Raw genomic sequence first — 18,083 nt, 5'->3', positions numbered from 1 at the left:
GCCGGGAGGGGATGCTGGCACCTCGGGCGCCCTTCTGCCTTTCAGGGGAAGCAGGGACAGGCCCGGGGGGGATGTTGCCACCTGATGCTAGCGCAGCTCCAGCTCTGCAGGGCAGGGAGGCAGCGGGGCACAGCTCTGCTCGTTCCTTTGCCCCATCTCAAGCAGCAACAGGAAATCCAGGAGCTCTGTGAAATGACAGGGAGGGAGAGAGAGAGAGAGTGAAGTCCCCTGGCCTGGTGACGTCTCTCCTTCCTCTTTTTTTTTTTTTTTCCTGTCCCTATAAAGAATCCCGGGCTCGTATCAAACTTCCCAGCCAAGGCAAAGCGGACCCGGAGGGGTGGGGGAGAAGGAGGAGGAGAAGCCCCTGGGCGGGCTGCGGCCATGCCCGAGCCCCTTGGGGCGTCCCCCGGCAGGTGACGGGACGGGACCAGGGGCTCGGCCCCGCCGCACCTGCGCCCCCATCCCGGCGGCCGCCTCAGCCCCAGCTCCAGGCGAGCTCGCCGACCGCAGGAAACTTTATTATTATTATTATTTTATGTTTTTTTTTTGGGGGGGGGGTCCAAGTTTTCGGGGTGTTACAATAACCCCTCGCATTACTCCGCGCCGTCACTGCCTCCCACCCCCCTGAATTAACAAAACAAAACAAAACGAGGAATAAAGTTATCCCGGATCTCCAAACGACCAAACAAAACTTTTAAAAAACCTGCACCTCGGGAAGAAAAGACGGCGAGAACCAGCCCCGCGGCGCCAGGATGAGGCGGTGACCGGCAGCGGCAACTCGCTGCCCGCCGCGCTCTGCCCCTCCCGCCCCGCTCCGGCCAAGCTCTCCGCCCGGCCATGGCCCTCCGGCCCAGCGCCGCCACGGCCGCCTGCGCCCTGCTGCTGCTGCTGACGCCCGGTAAGAGCCCGAGGTCCCCGGGACGAGCCCCCCGGAGGGCTCCGGGACGCGGCCGGGACCGGAGGCGCCCGGCGCCGCCTCAGGGAGCGGGCGGGCGGGCGCCAGGGGGCGCCGCGGGGTCTCCCCGGGAGCGGGCGAGGGGCGCTGCCCGGCTCCCTCGAGGGGAGCTGGGGGGGCTCGGTGGGGTTGGGGGGGGGGGGGCTGTAAGTTTTGGGGGGAGGCTGCGGGGTTTGGGGGTCTCTGTGGGGGTTGGGGAGCCCAGGGGTAACGCAGAGGGTTTGGCGTTTCGGCAGTGCTCGGTGAAGTTACTCCGTTGGCACATGCTGGGTGAGGGGGTGAGGTGCTAGGTAGCCTCTGAAGGCAGTTCCCCGCGAGTTTTGTTGGGTGGTGGATGGGTTTCACGGGGTGCTCAGCACGTTACAAGCCTTTTGGGGGTTAGTTTCATCAGGTGGACACACCGAAGCATCCTTGGTTTTCTTGGCTCCACTCAGAGATGGGTTCCTTCTGCAGAAACGCCCCCAGGCTGGCTGCAAGGTGCTAGCCCAGGGCATTTCACATATCCCCTACAGCATCTTCCCCACAGCTCCCTGCACAATAAGCAGTTATCCTCAGGTCGTGCTGCAAACTGCCTGTCCAGCTTTTCCTGAAAAAAAATGAATAAATGCCACCACAAATGGTGCAGGCCAAAGAGCCCTCCATGGCCGGCACTCTGGTGACCCTCAGTCCGAGTGCCCCGGTAAGGCTGGTGCCATGGTCCCATGCCGCACGGGACACCAGGAGATGCACCCTGAGGTGCACCTGGTGGGGAACAGGGAGCCTGTGTGTCCTTGAGGGGTCCTCTAATTGCTCCACCTGGCCAACACGCGTGTGTTAACTGCCAGTTAATGCACAGGCTGGAAGGGCTGCCCGTAGAAGGTGCGTTACCAGAAATCCAGCCTGGAGCTTCACAAAGGCATAAATAAGTCCCCACAGACTTCTGTGGATCGGAGGGAGATGAGGGCAAGTGTTTGGCAGAAGGGAGAAAGCACGTCTTGCCGCAAGTGCTCCTGAAGTGGAGCACGGTGCAGTGGCACCCCAGTGGCTGGGTGAAAAGGTTGGGTAGAGATGGTGCCCACACTGCAGTGCCGCCTTGGTTCTTCACTTACCAGCACTGCTTTCCTGGCACTTTTGGTGCTAACAGCTTTGGAAGTTGGTCCAGGCTCACCTTCTCATCAGTGCCTGGCAGAGAGGAGGCAATGTGTGCATCCAGTGAGAAGGAAAGGAAGACAGGCACATCGCTGACTGTCCCTGTAGGCAAAGGCTCATGATGGATTTGGAAGCAGCATTATGGCTGTCAGACCTTTGTCCATCATTAGGAAAAGAATCTGTTAGCACAGTGTCTGTGTGCCCTAATTAGGCTGGAAGCCAAACTGAAACAGGGCCAGGAAGTCGGAGGATTCTGGATAGCACTGATGTTAGTGAGGTATTAACTCCTCAGTCACCTTTCCCTCAAAGTTCATCCCCAGCGGTGAATTTAATCAAACTTTGTTTGACCTCCCAAGGAACAAGAGGCATGGATCTGTCCTGCAGGCTGTAGGTTAAGCCTCCTCTGGGATCTTTCTGGTCAAAATTAGGCAGAGTTACGCTGAAGAACTTGAATCTGATTCAAACCCAAACATCTAAAAGGCAGACAGATGATTTTGCAACGGTGAAAGACATTGCCCCTGAGGTGCTGAGTGAGGGCAGTGCAGATGCCCAGCCCCAGGGGCACCTTCCTGGGCAGGACTTCCCAGGCAGCCAAGAGAAAGGGAACATTCGTGGCCCTTACCAAACCTCAGCAAGGGAGCTGGAGTGCCCTCTCCTTCTGTATCAGTGGTTGCAGCCGCTGTGTCGTTATGAACTGCTTTGCAGCTCAGCAGATCCCCTACGTGGGCCAGGGATACCAGAGGACAGAAGTTGTCCATAGCCGTAAAACTAATCCGGATCAATGGGTGGTCTCCTTCAGAGAACTCCTGTGCAAGGAGGATCATTCGCTCCATGTCCGTGTTTAGCAAGGACCGTGCAAACTCCATCCCAACAAATTCCTGACTCATCTTAAAATGTAGCTTCAAAATATTTCATGTGTCTTTAAACTTCCTAAGACAGTTCCACAGGTATCATGAAATATCCACTTCCTTTTCGTTTATTACAGAGCTTATTTCAAATTCTTTCTTGTACTAGTTAGGGGCTTTCTGCTAAAAACTTTTTACATAGTAATAATAGTTGTGGAGATGCCGACAGCTGGCACAAGTTCTAGGTAGGCCTTTAAAAAAAACATCTGAAAAGAATTATTGACACTGGCAGTACCTTCTGTAGTGTCTTTCGCTCCTTGATATTATTATCAAAAAGTTTTTAATATATACGCTTTCCAAATAACTTTTCCGATATTGGAATAAACTCGGTAATTGCAATGACATAACACTGGAAAACTAACAAGATTCAAGAATTAAAATTAGGTCCTGCCTGATGCCTTTGACACTGAAGCCAGTTTGGAATTTAACATTTTTTGTGTGTTTCATTTTGCAACTTCTTCTGCAAACAGACCTACAAATGTACCAGGAAGGGCAATTTAGCTTACTAACAGATGCATTTCAAATGTGCCACATGTCAAGAGCTAATCAAAAGCTTCAGGAGCTCAGAACCCTGCCAGCTTGCCAGCAAGGGTGCCCACTGCATGTAGCCAGAAGGACTGCGGAGCCGGCGGCGCGCTGTTGCGAAGGCAGAGGCATTTGGGGTGTGCTTCTGCCTTCCTCTGGGGCAGCCAGTGCTGGGAAGTGGAGGATTGGATAGCCGACAATATGGGCTGCTGATCGGTTCTAGTAAACCAAAAATGTGTCTCTTAATTGGTGTTATTTCTAAACATTTGCTTTACTGTGGGAAAATGTTATAAAAAGCAAAGGAGACTTTTTATAAGATTGTGATATATGAGCTTCTCTGCCTGAAGCTGCCACTTTCAAAACCAACTGGAAATCTCTTACACTAATTCATCTATTTAAGGCAAGGAAAAAAATGCAAAGTATTTCTGAATACTCCCTGAGCTTCTAAAAACCAGCATCGTACCCAAAAGAATACTGAGAATACAAACCAGATTGTTTGTTGAAGGTTTCTGTTACAAGAACTTAACATATCTTCTTTTAAAATTTCAAAAATATTTATCTGCACACGTTTCCCCTTTGGTCTGCCAATACACATGAATCTAAATAAGAGCAGCAGTGTACATTTGAGTGGTCTCTACTCTTTTGTATGGTCTCTGAATTGCTCGTAAAGCAGTAGTTCAACCCAACTCAGTCTGAAGTAATCCATTGAGTCGGGCTGTATTTACAATATGTGTATTGCCGGCAGGTTACCTTATTGCAAAAGGTTTCCAACAAGCACAAGAGATTTCTTAGGTACAGTCAGTGGTACGTGAGCTGCCTTTTTTTGTAAGTTTGTCCTCCAAACTGCCAGCACGGTTTGAAGGAGGGTGAAAATCTGCCTTATGCTGCATACGCTCAGAGATGAAACGTGCCTTTTGCTTCCAAAGACATTTGCAAAGCATATGCAGCAAGGGTCACTTGATCATCAGCAAAGGACAGGATGAACAGAGGAGCTGCTTTCAGCTTACGTTGCAAAACAGTTTTGGGGGCAGCAGCAGCAACCTGCATTTTTTAAAACTACACAGGAAATTTCCAGGAGGCAGCGTTTGACTTTCACAGAGAGTATGAGAAGGACACTGAAGCTTAGCAGCCCTGCCGAAGTTCTTGTGCTTAGTCCCTCTCATCTCCCTTGCTCCACCTTTCCTTTTTTCTCCAGACCAGCCTGATGTCACTGGAATGGGAAATTACGAGTGGAAGCAATTAAAAGATATTCAGAATATCTAAACAACAGCCAGGAGCAAAATAGATGTGTCCCAAGTGTTTTCCTTCAGAAAGCAGCTCGAATGACTGACGGGACACAAAGGCTGCTGGGTGCCAGTCGAGGCATTCTGGTTCTCACCTTTGGGCACAGCATCTAGCTGTACTCCACCACATGGCCAGAAAAGCTGGCTACATAAACAAGAGGGCATAAAACGTGTGCAACAGAGAACTGATCTCCTGGGTTAGGCACTTCTTTAATTTTTCTTGTTAAGGCCACTGAGAAAATAGGAGAACCTGCCAAAATCAGCCAGTCAAGGTTATTATCTGGAAATGGCATTTAATATAAGCACACGCTTGAAGGCTGCCCCAGGGAGCAGAACTTTAGCAGCAGAGAGCTTGCAATCACCAGGAGCAAGCCAAGATTAGAAGAAATCATGTGAAGCGAGGCTTTCTGTATAGGAGTTGTGATCTTAGGGGCTTGCCCGTGAGCCATTTGCTTCAAGTGAGAAAGGAGGAAGGTTCGAAGAAGGTAGGGAGTCTGATCTCATGAGCCTGTGATGAACAAAACTGATTGCTGCCCATTTTGTTCAAGCTCCACACTGCCCGAGTGCTGCACCCACTTGCGTGGGGAACCCCGGCCCACCCGAAACCAGGTATCAGCACACATCCACAACTGAACTAGGTAAATCTGGTGACCTGGCTGGACCTCCTGCATTCTCCAGTAATGGGAATAGGAAGCAGGAAAGAATCTTGCGTCCCGTGCCCACTCCACAGAGCTGAATCTGGGCTTTTCTCTGCTGTCCTTGAGGCAGGCTGTGCAGCACATGCAGCCACAACCAGCACTGCCCCGTGTGCCCCGGAGGGACCATCTCAGCTTTTTGCTTTCAGAGGTTTGGGAAATTGCATGCAATGAATCCACATATTGAGGGCAGCTGAGCCAGTGCCCCGTGCAGTTGTTAGCTTTGCATTAGGCAGTCGCTAACAGTTTCATACAGCTATGTACTCTGGTGGGGAGTGAGTCTGTGAACCATTTTATGATGGATAGTGAGTAGATGTGTGAACTGTTTTACAAGGCAGCCCAACGCCCTCATCCCCAAGTCCTTGGATTAGCCTGTCTTTACAGCACATACTTTTTGTCCTCACTACATCCTACACCCCTCTCCTGCTCGCTCCCCCCTTTCCTGGATGTCTCCTAAACTCCCCTCAGGGCTCAGGATTCCTCGAATTTTTACATTAGAAAAAGTCTGGAGGAATTTCTCAGCTCTAGAGGTCTGCACAGTCTCTCTTCCCTGTACCAAAATGAATTTTGCCTTTACATGGTGCCTGGTGCAGAGGTTAGCCAAGCCAGGGTCTGAGACCTGCAGCCAAATCCCTGGTTTTCTGCAAGCAGATGCACCAAGTCTTCATGCTGAACTAAACTTTTCAAGGGCAATTTTTTCAAGCCTCCCCCCTCCCCAGTATCCACAAACGTAAAGAGTCACAGCTAGTGCACGGTGCGTGTGCAACCAGCGTTCGGGGCTTTCATTGCGGCTCTAAGCTGCAAAGCTTTCAGCGCTGAAAAGGAATCTTAGACATCAGTGGGTAAGAAGGAAAGGACCTCTTCTAACCCTTCAAATGAGGCAAGGCCAAACAAGCCCGTTTTCCTTTGTGCCCTGCTGAGAATGGCAAAAGCATATGCTCCCTGAGATTTCAAAATTCAGCCAAAAACTGGACTCAGGACCAGAATGTAAAGGAAATATATGGACCAGCCTTCTATTTTCAGACCACTTGCCTTTGTCTTTTGCATTTCCACATAGGTTTCCTTAGATCTTCCTGTGTTTTTCTGAACTGTGGGAACACGATTGCCAAGGAAGTAGAGAGGGGAGTTTTCAGTCCTTCTGGGATTGTTCTTGATTTGAGGGTCAAGGAAGCTTGACCTAGTCATTACCTGTTCCATTTTTTAAAAAATCTCCATGAATTTAAAACACCGCAGTCAAAATCTTTGCTTCCTTAGAGCCCACAGCTCAGAAATTACACACCTTAAATTCTTCCTTATAGATACCCTAAGGTCAGTCTGCAGAAAAAGCAGCAATCTCCACGGGGCGACTCTGCCCACTCCTCCCTAGCTGTGGGTAAACTGGGACAGCCCCTGTCACTCACGGGGATATGTCACACAAACACACACACACAAACAGCTATCCTGTGAGGGATTCATCCTGTTTGCCATTAACCCATACCTCATTAGCTGAAATAAGCGCTGAATACAATAATTTGGGAGTTGAAGCTATTTTCTCCTTGTCTCCAGAAGCCTGCAGCTGGTGATACGGGCACGGAGCCTCCTTAGTATCCCAGTCCTGATCCTAGATTCCCTCACTGCTACTGAGAAGGGCTTGCTTTGGCTCTTTGTAGCCACAGGGATCATCCTGAAAGCTGATACCGAGCCTGGACTTCCCGAATTTGGGGGTTTGGTTGCGCAGGGGCTGCCGTTTCAGGCCTTTAATGTGCGGATGCCTACGACAGCGTGTCCTCCAGGAGTTATAAAAAGTGTTTTTCCCCTCTGCTTCTTCACTTGTTCTTCCAGCTGCCTGAAGCTGCCTCCCCGAGGGGCTGTAACACATGCCCACACAGTAGCATTTGGAAACCCTTCTTGTGGGCAATCCTAATTACAGTACGCCTTCATACAGGAAATGGCTGTTGGAAGAGATTGCCCAGAGCCCTGAACAGGAAGACGTATGCAACTGTGTTTGAAAGGAGGGAAGTAAGGCACAGTGGATTATCACTTGCAAGCCTCAAGGTCCCTGTCTCTCCTTGCAGAAAAATAAATCCCACAGGTGCAGTGTTGTCCAGCTGAAGGTATGGCCCCTCTCTCCACGCAGCCCCCCCTCTCCATTCGCTGCAAATTAACTCCATCAGCGCTAATTTGCAAAGATAAGGGAAAGGACTTCATGCACAGCCACTGCTTAAAGCCCAGGTACTGCTTTGCTCCTCAGCCCACGAGGAATATCAGAGCTCCTAATGCAGCGCCCAGGTGTGGGAGAAATGCTTTTCCCAGACCCCTTGGTAGGTGTACACCAGGCGAGGAAGTTGTAGCAGCTCTTGCTGCATGACACAGGGGGACAGAGAGCTAAACAGCAAATCTGGCTAGCTTTTAACTATTTGTACTCTTACAATTAAAGGGTGATTCAAGTGAATGGAAACGATGATGTCACCCCGAGAACCTTTTAAACACAATTTAAGCTATTACATGGTGTGAAGCAGAGAGAATCAGCTAAACTTTTAGCCTGCCACATGTTTTCTCTACGAACGGATGATGTCTGGGTTATTTTCATTTCGTGTTCGTGCACTTGAGTCGATCTTTGCTCTCCGTTACACAGGTTTAAAGCTGAACACAATAGCCTGTCTTTGAATTTGCCTTTCTGTGACCAAGAACATTTATTTTACTTCGGTTGGTTTTACATTTGTGGTAGGATCTGAGTGAGAAGAGAACTGGCTGAAAGCTGCTCTCTCGCCACATGCTTGATAGAGGTGGAGATTTCACTGATCTTGTTGGCAAATCCCAATTCGTTTTGGAAGTGAAAAATCGCAGTGAGAAAGCTCAGTGCCCCGCTGGCTCTCTAAGAAGAGGGAAAGCCAGTGGGTGGCCCTGCCCCTAGGCTGCAGCACTGGCGGCCTCGGGGCCAGCCACCCCGGCTGCTGTTCGTGGGGCCGCGCGTGCGCTCGCTTGGCGTTTATTTTGGCCCTGAAGGTCCCATTCCACTAAGCCTCCCGGAGGTTCTCGTGCTTAAAAACAACTTTTCCTCAATCTTGGCAAATCTCCTGTTGAGTAACGATGGAGTAAGAACTCAGGGAAGAGAGCGGGGCTTGGCCCAATCGGAATCACTAGAGAGGGTGATTAATCTCCAGAACCCGACGTCAGCGTGAACCCAGCACAGCGTGTGATGGGGAGGGATTGCCTGGGGCAGAGCCTCCTTTGGCTACGGTCTCAGTGCAGTTGGCCCATCGCACTTTGAAAGACAGCCGCGTGTTTCTCACAGCTCATCATCCTACTCAGCGAAGGCTTTTCCAAATACAATGACACCATGGGTCTCTGGGAAAGTCAGGGCTGGTTGTTACCACGAAGCCACTAATGATCCCGTTAACAGTTTTATTACTTAATCCACCAATACATCAGGTTCTAACTTTGTCCAGAAAGACAAAACACGTCTTCGGTGTGATGTATTTATAGGCTTGGAATTGCTCTGAATTTCTAGGCTGTGCTCACACGTGGACCATTTTCTCAAGGCTTTTGCACCACGTCAGATAAACACGGGTGGCTCCATTACCTGGCTCGCTGTGGCGTGCTGCATTTCGCCACATGTGAGATGCAGCTCTGCCTGGGCAACATCACCTGCCCTGATGAAAGGGAGGTATGGGCCAAAACCAAAAGGGCCGCTATGGCACGGCTGCTGGGATGAAGGAGCTGCCTGGGCAAGGTGAGTTCAGGAGCGAGCAGGATGCTGAAGGGGATGTCGGAGGTTTCCCCCATCTGGCTCCAGATGCAAATCCCCACCAGGAAATGTTGTCCTTACATTTGAAGAAGGATGTATACACGTCTGATTTAGTCTTAGCATTATGGAGACATGGGACTATTTGGGGATACTGTCCAATCTATACTCCTTTCAGCTAAAAAGACCGACAGATGTGGTTATTCGTGTCCTAAGGCCTGTACCAGGTGAACATTCTGGGAAGAGAACAAGGGACTAGAAACCCCTTAGGGGGTTCAGCAGTTTGGGCTTTCACAATGTATTCGTTGCAGTGTGATCTTTATTCCAAGGCTAAACACATTTGTTATAAATTAGCCACATACTCTGCCTTTTTTATGGTCCTCTACTTTGCATTTGAAATGTGATGTTCAAGCCTGCATGGTGCAACACCATTATTAATTTCAGTTAATAAACCATGACGTAGCGTGCCTTCCTCTGGTTCCTGAAGTTAATCTCTCTGTACGTTTGTGCATAACTGTGGTTGTTATTAACATTCAATTGCTAACTTTTCTTTCCTAATGTACTATCCAGAGCGTCAGAGCTGGTAAACAATATCAAACAGGGCAGGCAGCCACAAACAGGCACTACGACATCCCACAAGTCTACGAGCACAGACTAATGCTCCCAAGAGAAAGGCTCTCCTTTCCTCATCCCAAGAATATGTGCCACAATTTGTTTTAACATTCTTCATGACGGTATCTTCAGCTTTCTCGAGAGTTTCTGGCACAAGGACAAAAGAAGGGGAAAGGAGACAGTTTTGTCTGGGTATAAATCTCAGTTTTCATTTGCCAAACTCGTCCTGCACTTTTGAGAAAATCAGGGCAGAGGAGCTGAAAAATCCGTGCTCAAAGTGGGATTAGGGGAAAAGCTAAAACTGAACTACTTTTGATTCCCATGGAGGAGAGTTTGCATAGCTCTTCCACTGTACTATATCACAGTATCACTGTTCAAAATGTTCACGTAGACTTTTAAATGCTACATGGATTTGTGGCTGGCCATTGAGCAATGCAACTTTTTCTGCCTTTCTGTCTGCCTCTGACTGGGATGTCCCTCAGTGAGACCGCCTGAGCTAAGAATTTCAGTCTAAACATCTTCCTGGTGTAACAGAAATTTTATATCTAAAAATCTTGTTTTCAAGATAGTTTACATTAAAAAGATTAAGGTGTCTTTCAGCAACAGGCAGCTATTGCTTGGGAAAAGAGGAATAATCACTGCAAGAGAAATGACTGGGCAGAATCAATTACGCCAGAAATACGAGACAAAAAGCTGACAGCATGAGCCTCTTACCAGCATAAATCAAATCCATTTGTAAAGGCAACGAGTTGTCGCAGGGTCTGCAAGTGCATGTGACAGAAATGTGCCCCGGGTAGCTCGCCTTGCCTCTGCAGTACTGCAGAACGTCCTTTAGGGGCTGGTCTGCTGCAGAGAAAAGCCACTGAAGTTTTTCTCCTTGTGCAGTGGCAGAGGGATGCGCAAACAGCAGTGATGCAGTCACCTCCCCTCCTCCTCCTCCTCACACGGCTTCTCCTTCCCTGGGTCACACCTGGCACAACCGCGCTGTGCACCTGAGAAGATGAAATCCACCAGCGTTGAGAACAAGCCCTTTTCTTGAACAAAAGGCAAAGTGTAATCTTTAACACACAGTGCAGTGCACAGTGTAAAGGCAAAAATGGAGTTTTTTTTCCTAGGACGTTGGGATCTCTGTTCTAGGTTCTGGACATCTCTGATGTAGCGTTTAATTCTTTTTGTGCATTTACTCTGCATCCTTTGAGCAGCAATGACAGCTAGCAGTTAATAATGCCACAATTAAAGCCATCGCTGTTACTGTTGGGGATAAATACTTCACCCTGACGAACTGGGCAGATAACGCCTTGCAGAGCCATTGTTTTGGGCTGCTGCTTCTTTAATTCCCAGTCTTGTCTGGTGTCACCTACATTTAGAGCAAGGCTAACCAAATGTACAAAGGGACAGCAAAAGGGGTCAAAGAGCAACTTCAGGAGAGCCCAGAACAGCCCAATTCCTTTGGTCATCTTTCCTGTTTGAAAATCTTTCTGCTTATCTGGGTTCTGGTCTTGTCATCTGCTGGTAGTGAAAGCAAGTTTGTGACACCGGGGTGTGGCGGGATGTGGGGTATCTCAGACAGCAATCTCCTTGCCATGTATATGATCAAGGGAGAGGAATTCTCAGCATACACAGGGCAAAGGTCTCCCGGGCTCTTTCATTTAAGGCTGAAGTGATGTCCTTTAGCATGTATTGTACTGCTGGTCTTTGAAAGGCTGCCTTTTTGTTTTGATTCTATATTGTTCTAAGTTAAATAGTAGGAAAAGAGAAATCTCTGCTGCCATAACATTCTCTTATAGGCCTATTCATTATAGATCCTGAGAGGAAACCGAGAGCTCCCCCGGACAATGCTCTGATACACAAATGAGCATACATTAACTTTCTGTAGCTGTATAGCTCATTTTTGCCTGCATTTCCTTTACATTCTTAGGAACGTGGAGTCGGGCATAATTTGGTTTTATGTCTTCCTCTGCCTTGAACTGCTGTCTTGTTAGACACACTGCACATCCAGCAGCCTCCCTGCAGCCCAGGCTGGGGGTGGAAGTGCTTGCGGTGGCGATGATGCCGCTGGTGATGCCAGGAGGGCCAGAAGCAGAGGAGACCAGGCCAGGTCTGCAGGATTTGGGCTGAGCTGGGAAGGAGATGGGGTGGTGCTGGCCGGGTGCTGTGCTCCAAACCAACCAAGGTGGTCAAGGGGGTTGGATGTAAGCTGCGACGTGGAAGCAGCTCAACTTTGGTTCCCTGTCCTTTGAGAAACGCCTCCGGGGCGCTCCCCTGGGGGCACACCTGCAATGTTTTTGACAGATGGCTAACTCCAGAACAGAGATGTGTGCTGCTTTTGTGCCTCTGCCCTTGTGTAAATCAGAGCAACCAGCACTTCCCCTCCTCCCTGGAAAGTTGGGGCAATAAACATTGAGAAGAGAAAACGCAGCTCAGGCACTGCAGTGGTGGGAGCCACGTTTTTACTTCATCTTTCACTTCCATCACCAGAGAAGAAGCCATTTAAAGCTACAAGGATATTGAGGCACTAAAGGTTGCAATGATTAGGACTGGGATCTCGCGGTAGGCATTGCCTGAACTGCCAGAAATGAATCTCTCCCCTGTCCTCCAGACAGACTGCTACAGAACTTGGGTTTCTCCGCTGCTCTTTTGCACTAACATGTTTTGTTCTCATGTACTTTGCATGGGAACAGAGCCAAGCTGATGAAAAAGATTAGAGACTAGGTCAGTCATTGTTACCCTATCTCCTGCAAACACCTTTGAACAGTCTGAGGAGTGTGACGCCTACCTCTGAAATGCTGCCTGTCCCTTCCAAAAGGTGTGTCTCACACACCACTCCCTGCTAACGCTGCCGTGCACAGTCTGCTTACCTGGGTACCACCAGGTGCACGGCGTTGATGCACAGGGCTTGCAAGGCTACAGTTTTTCTCAAATTTCTTTTAACGCAGCGCCTCTCTCAGCCTCTTGGCCCACACATACGCTGCAGCTCTCCTTGGAGGAATCATGAAGCACACATACACATGCACACACACATGCAAATGGATGCAGTGTCACTTCAATTGCAACCATAGTCTGAAAAGCCTCTTGGTTTTCATTTTGACTGTGTCTTCTGGCACAGAGAAATTTGCAAAGCTAATTTTCAGCTCCTGTCTAATGGCTTCCCCTGCTGAGTGTCTGTTACAGTTAAAGGATTCCAGATTGAGAGTTTGTTCTCGTCTCCCCTGTGCACATCTATGTTGGAGGTGCTTTTTGGAGAGCTGGTTAATGAGCCTGGCGTGTGACTGAGTGTTTGTGCTGACATTCAGGAGGAGGTTCCCCTCCTCACAAAAGGAAGGTAGCCCTCACATCCTCACGGCACATTTGTATTCTTAGTGCATTCACCCAGCAGAAATCAGCTACTTACAGGTATCAGACTGTGCCACAAATAGTGGATTTATCAGAATTGAGGAAGCAAAAGGAGAAGTCCCTCTTTCTAGGAGCACGCTTGTTCTAGAATTTGCATGTTTTTTCGGGAAGAGGAACGAGCAGCATGCAGCAAAGGCTCCAAATACTGCTGTGTGCTACTTCCTCCTTGCCCCTCGTGCTTGCCCCACTGGTCACCCTCACAGGAGGGGACGCTGCAGTCCACACCAGGTATTTGCTGGTGCCAGCTCTTTCCAGCCCCTGTGGAGCTGAAGAGAGGCTGGCCATGTATGATCCCGCAGCTCAGCACACAACTGGGAGCCAATTAACTTGACTTCTAATTCCTGCCATGCTGCAGGCTTCCTGTATGACCTTAAGTAAGATACTTATCTTATCTGTCTTCAGTTTCCAGCAGTATATAATAGCAATTAATTACCAACCTCACAAACATGTTGCAAGGTTAAATCCCTTTGTAAGCGATCACACAACTAATCTTAGAAATGCAGACTGCTATGATTATTATTGTTATTGCCATTTTGGCACAGACTTGGGTGTTTTCCTATGAAGTCTACTCCTACCCAAACCTTAAGCTAGGGCTTAAGTATCAGTTTCCACAAAAGACTTCCCCATTTTTCAGCACAGGGTGTTGGACTTTCACCCTAAAAGGCTCTTGGAGGGTGAGCGTAGCCATGGAGAAAGCAAAAGATGGTGGGTGTTAGACCTGGGCGCTGTCTAGGGGTAGGGTTAGGGTCAGGGTTAGGGTTTGGAGAGAGAGAGAGAGAGAGAGTGGAGTCCCAGTGTGAGAGAGAGAGAGAGAGAGAGTGGAGTCCCAGTGTGAGAGAGAGAAAGAGAGAGAGTGGAGTCCCAGTGTGAGTGGGGTTGTGAAGGGGCTGCCAGGAAAGGCTGAGGACTGGCCAAACTTTTCAGTCCTGGCCAGTCTGGGGGGAAGTCCCTGGTGGGACGTGGATTGGACCTGGGGAGTGTCTAGAGTTAGGGTTTGGAGAGAGAGAAAGCACAGAGCCACAGCGTGAATGGGGTTGCGACGTGGCTGAAGAAGGCAAAGGCATGCTGCAAGGCTCTGGGAATAAAGTAACTCTGCAGTAGTCCTCTGCAGAAGGCTGCAGAGACAGCCCAACATGCAGAAAGATGCCTCAGGGACCTACATGTCTCACTGAAGCCCGGTGCGACGATCAGTTAAGGGTGAGGGATGTATTGAGGTGTCCTGACAACATCTAGCAAGAGGGGGAGAAGTCTCTCTCTCTCCCTCCCAGAATGACTGTTACTGGAGCCTCCAGTGCCAAGAGAGCTGGGGTGAGATGGGTTTCTGGACAATGGTGAACACAAATTCCACACTCACCTGGTAAACTCCATTTGTGAAGCAAGTCCAGAGAGGCTACAGAACACGAAGCGCTCATTCAGCCACTTCTTCTGATACACTCGGCCAGCAATATGGCACTTCTCACGTGTAGTCACACCATCTAAAAAAGAGCGTGTTATTGAAGAGGTAGAAAGTTGATCTTTGCACCAAGCTAAATTAGAATTAAAATTTCTTAATCTCTCACTGAACAGTTTCTCTCATTTAAAATGGGACGGCATAAATGAGTTTTTATTGGAATATGCTACTCTTATCATTTTAATTAAGAGGAAAATACATACATAAAACAAAACACCTGGGCATTATCAATATTCATGGTTATTATTCTACTTGTCAGTTGGGGCAATCCATTTATAGTGAACTGCAGCGCTGAGTACAGTATCTTTGTGCTTAAGATCAACATATTCCCAAGCTTGTTGTCTTTGGCATAGCCAATATTTTATCTGCCAAAGCCAATGTTAATGAAAAATTCCTGAGAAATTCCACATTTCAACACAGAAACACTCTGATGGGAATAACAATCTCTCTGACCTTGTTCAAAAGCAGATATTGGGCAGGATACAAAATAGGGAGGTATTTCTGAACCCCTCTATCCAGGACTTTGGGTACTTGTGCTAAGTTTTTGATGCTTGTTCGCCTTCATAACTGGTATCATCACATCGTGTTCTCCCCATAGTACCTGCATCCACAATCATTGCTGCTAGGAATGACATGCATGCAGTTTGAAACCCTGGGCTGGTGAAACTGAGAACTGCCTTCTGGTTCTGTTGCACGACAGTCTCATCTGAAGCAGTCAAGGTGATGCAGAACCTTTGTAATAAGATCATGACCATATAGAAATGGGTTTCCCTTTTGGGGACAATGCTGATGAAATACCGAGGTGAGACTTTTGGACATGGGAAGCAGCACATGTGATCCAGCACAGTCAACATAAGGCTAGGTGGTCTGTAATATATGGGCTCATCTCCTCACTGCATGCGACAGTCTGGAAAATAAGGTCAAGCAAATGAAGTTGTGAAATACAAGCCCAGTCACGAGTGAGGTGACCTTCAATCCGCTACTGGCAGTGTGGGGTAATGGCAGGGCCTAATTTACTTTGATTTGCATGAATTGAATTCCCACACCTCGTCATCTCCCTTAGGAGTTCAGAGCATCCTGTACATTTCTGTTGTAAGCAGGGTAGTCCTAGAGCTGTGCCACAGTGAAATGGCTGACTTGAATAAGGGAAGATCCACCTGAATTTCTCCTTCAGTCCCTTCAGGTGAGCCTTGCACAGTCAGACCATCCTTCCTGCTCTGCAAAGGCTTCTTGCCAAGGCAGCCCCTGTGATGTGGGAAGGATGGGCAAGCCAGGGAGTATCTCATCGTGGAGGATCCCAAGGTAGGAAAGAGAGGCCATCCTCAGGAGACCTTGGAACAAAGCTCAGAGGAGTGTGCTGGAGTTTGTCACATAGTGTAGTTTACTCTGTGAGTGGAGAAATGAGTGATTTTGTCAGCAAGTCAGGAAAAAACCTATGCGTGCAGACTCTCCGTACAGTGTCCTATGACTGAAACCTTTGTGCTCTACATACACTTCAAGGACCAGAACACACAGGGCAAAGGAAAATCCAGACTTACCACTAACAGGCATCCAAAGTCTGCGTATTACACACACATCCACACCTGACACAAGGCAGGGCAAGCGGTGTGATTTATTCCCTCCCTGTTGTCAGGGTCTGTGATAGCATCTAGGAGCAACACAGTCTGCCGTGCCCCAGAGACAGGAGAAAGCCTGACAGCACACAGATAAGAGCAGGTGCTAACTGGATGCTGTGGTCCAGCTTGTAGATGGGATGCAGTGTGAATGCTGTGGTTTCAGCCCCTGGAAGGCCCCCTTTTGCCAAATCCTCCCCTTTCTTTGGAGCCTGCTGGAAGGCAGTGGCTCAGCCGGCAGTGAGAGCGCGCCGTGCTTCCCCTGTGTAGACAAGATCTTTGATGTGCTCATGCTGAGCTGCTACCTTTATTTCAGTTTGAAAGGGGATGCAAAGGGAGGGACAGACTTGTGCCAATCACTGACTTGCCTAAATATTTATCTCTGCTAAAAACAGTTTAGTTTCTGGATTTAGCCCAGCGTTGTTTCTGATGAGAGACATCAAACATAATACACACGAATCAGGGACAGCACATCTGGCATTGCCTGCGTGCTGTAGGAATATAAATAAAAGAGCCAGTAAACTCCAGCTGGTGAGTTATTTGTACTGCAACAAGGCTGTCAGCTTTCTAATATCACCACCCCGTGAGGAGCGGGTGCCATGAATCACTTGGGGCGGCTCTGCGGTCCCCACTGGCGTGCGTCTTTCTCTTTGCATGGGAGGGCTCGACAGTGAAGGATCATAAACACTTTTTTTCAAACTGATTTGCAAGAGTGCTGGATCCACTGAAGAGAGTGGCGGGCCAAGCCAGCAGCACTGCCAATATTTGAAACATTTCTCCGACACAATGATATTTTAATTTTGGAAGTATCCGATACGAACGTTCTTTTCCTGGAAAGATTCCTTCTCCTGCCTGCCTCCCCCGCCTCCCTCGGCCTGCTGGTGCCAATATTTCTGTTGCAACTTCCTTGCTCCCAGCCGTTTCCTACTATAGATTTCCCTCCCCTCTCCCCTGGAGCTGCTGCTCCAGGTTGCATTGTTCTGCTGGCCTACAAGGAGGCAAAACTCAGCGTCCGTGCAGCTGCCTCCAAGATGCCAGCGGGTCAGGCCCTGGGGCTTCAAGCTGCTGGGCTGGAAGGGCACGAACATGGCAGGGAGGCCTGGCAGGACAGCTCGGCTGGACAGATGGGCCTCCAGCTGCCTCCTGCCATGGAGCAGTGGTGTGAGGGCCTCCATCCGCCTCCCTCATGGAGCAGCGATGTGCGGCCTGGTGTGTGTGAGGGGCCCACGCACCTGGGGGTGCTTACACGTGGTGTCTCCCCTCCTTTCTGTCCTCTTGGCCCAGGGCAGCGCTGCCCCAGAGCTGGTAGTGCCCATCTTTTACTCCATCACTCTGCAGGCTGCCAGCACGCGATAAGCATGGCCTTTAGCTGAGCAGAACTTGGCACGGAGACCCGAGCGGGAGCCTTGAAGCCGAAGGTTAAAAAAAGACTGCAGTGCCCAAAGAGATGATTTGACCAATTTAAGCAAAATCGTTGTAGGAAGCAGCCATGAGACTTACCGCATTGTTTCCCTGGTTAGCCCCAAACACCAATTTTAGGTGCTGTTAAAACAGTGGAGGTCAAATTTACTATGGAGGGCAAAGACCAGTGATTCATTTTCCCTTCTAGCCACTTTTCACCTTGAATAACAAAGGGGCCTAAACACAGAGAACGTTTGTTCTTGAGCGCTGCCAAAACCTTTTTTTTTTTTTTAATTATTTTTTAATAAACCGTCATTAAAATCTGGGCCCATTGCCTTGACAAAAGAAAAGAATATATTTGTGTATACTTAAGAGACGGGAAAGAGACTGTGCGCCAGG

The 18,083-nt window shown here is 49.0% G+C and overlaps 1 protein-coding gene across 2 annotated transcripts in view; it reads left to right on the top strand.

Moving 5' to 3' along the window:
• Positions 1 to 289: 289 nt before the first annotated feature.
• LOC137863467 (vascular endothelial growth factor receptor kdr-like) overlaps positions 290 to 18,083 on the top strand; it is a 131,954-nt gene continuing 114,160 nt past the window's right edge. The window contains exon 1 of one of the 2 annotated variants that reach the window (XM_068696591.1): positions 290 to 898. In XM_068696591.1, the coding sequence (XP_068552692.1) occupies positions 838 to 898 (61 nt within the window). In that variant the 5' untranslated portion in view covers positions 290 to 837. The remainder of the gene's footprint in view (positions 899 to 18,083) is intronic. The other variant, XM_068696592.1, reaches the window with a different exon arrangement.

The sequence above is a fragment of the Anas acuta genome, chromosome 13, assembly GCF_963932015.1.
Source record: "Anas acuta chromosome 13, bAnaAcu1.1, whole genome shotgun sequence".
NCBI classification, from domain to species: Eukaryota; Metazoa; Chordata; class Aves; order Anseriformes; family Anatidae; genus Anas; species Anas acuta.
This window is presented reverse-complemented; position numbering and strand designations above follow the sequence as displayed.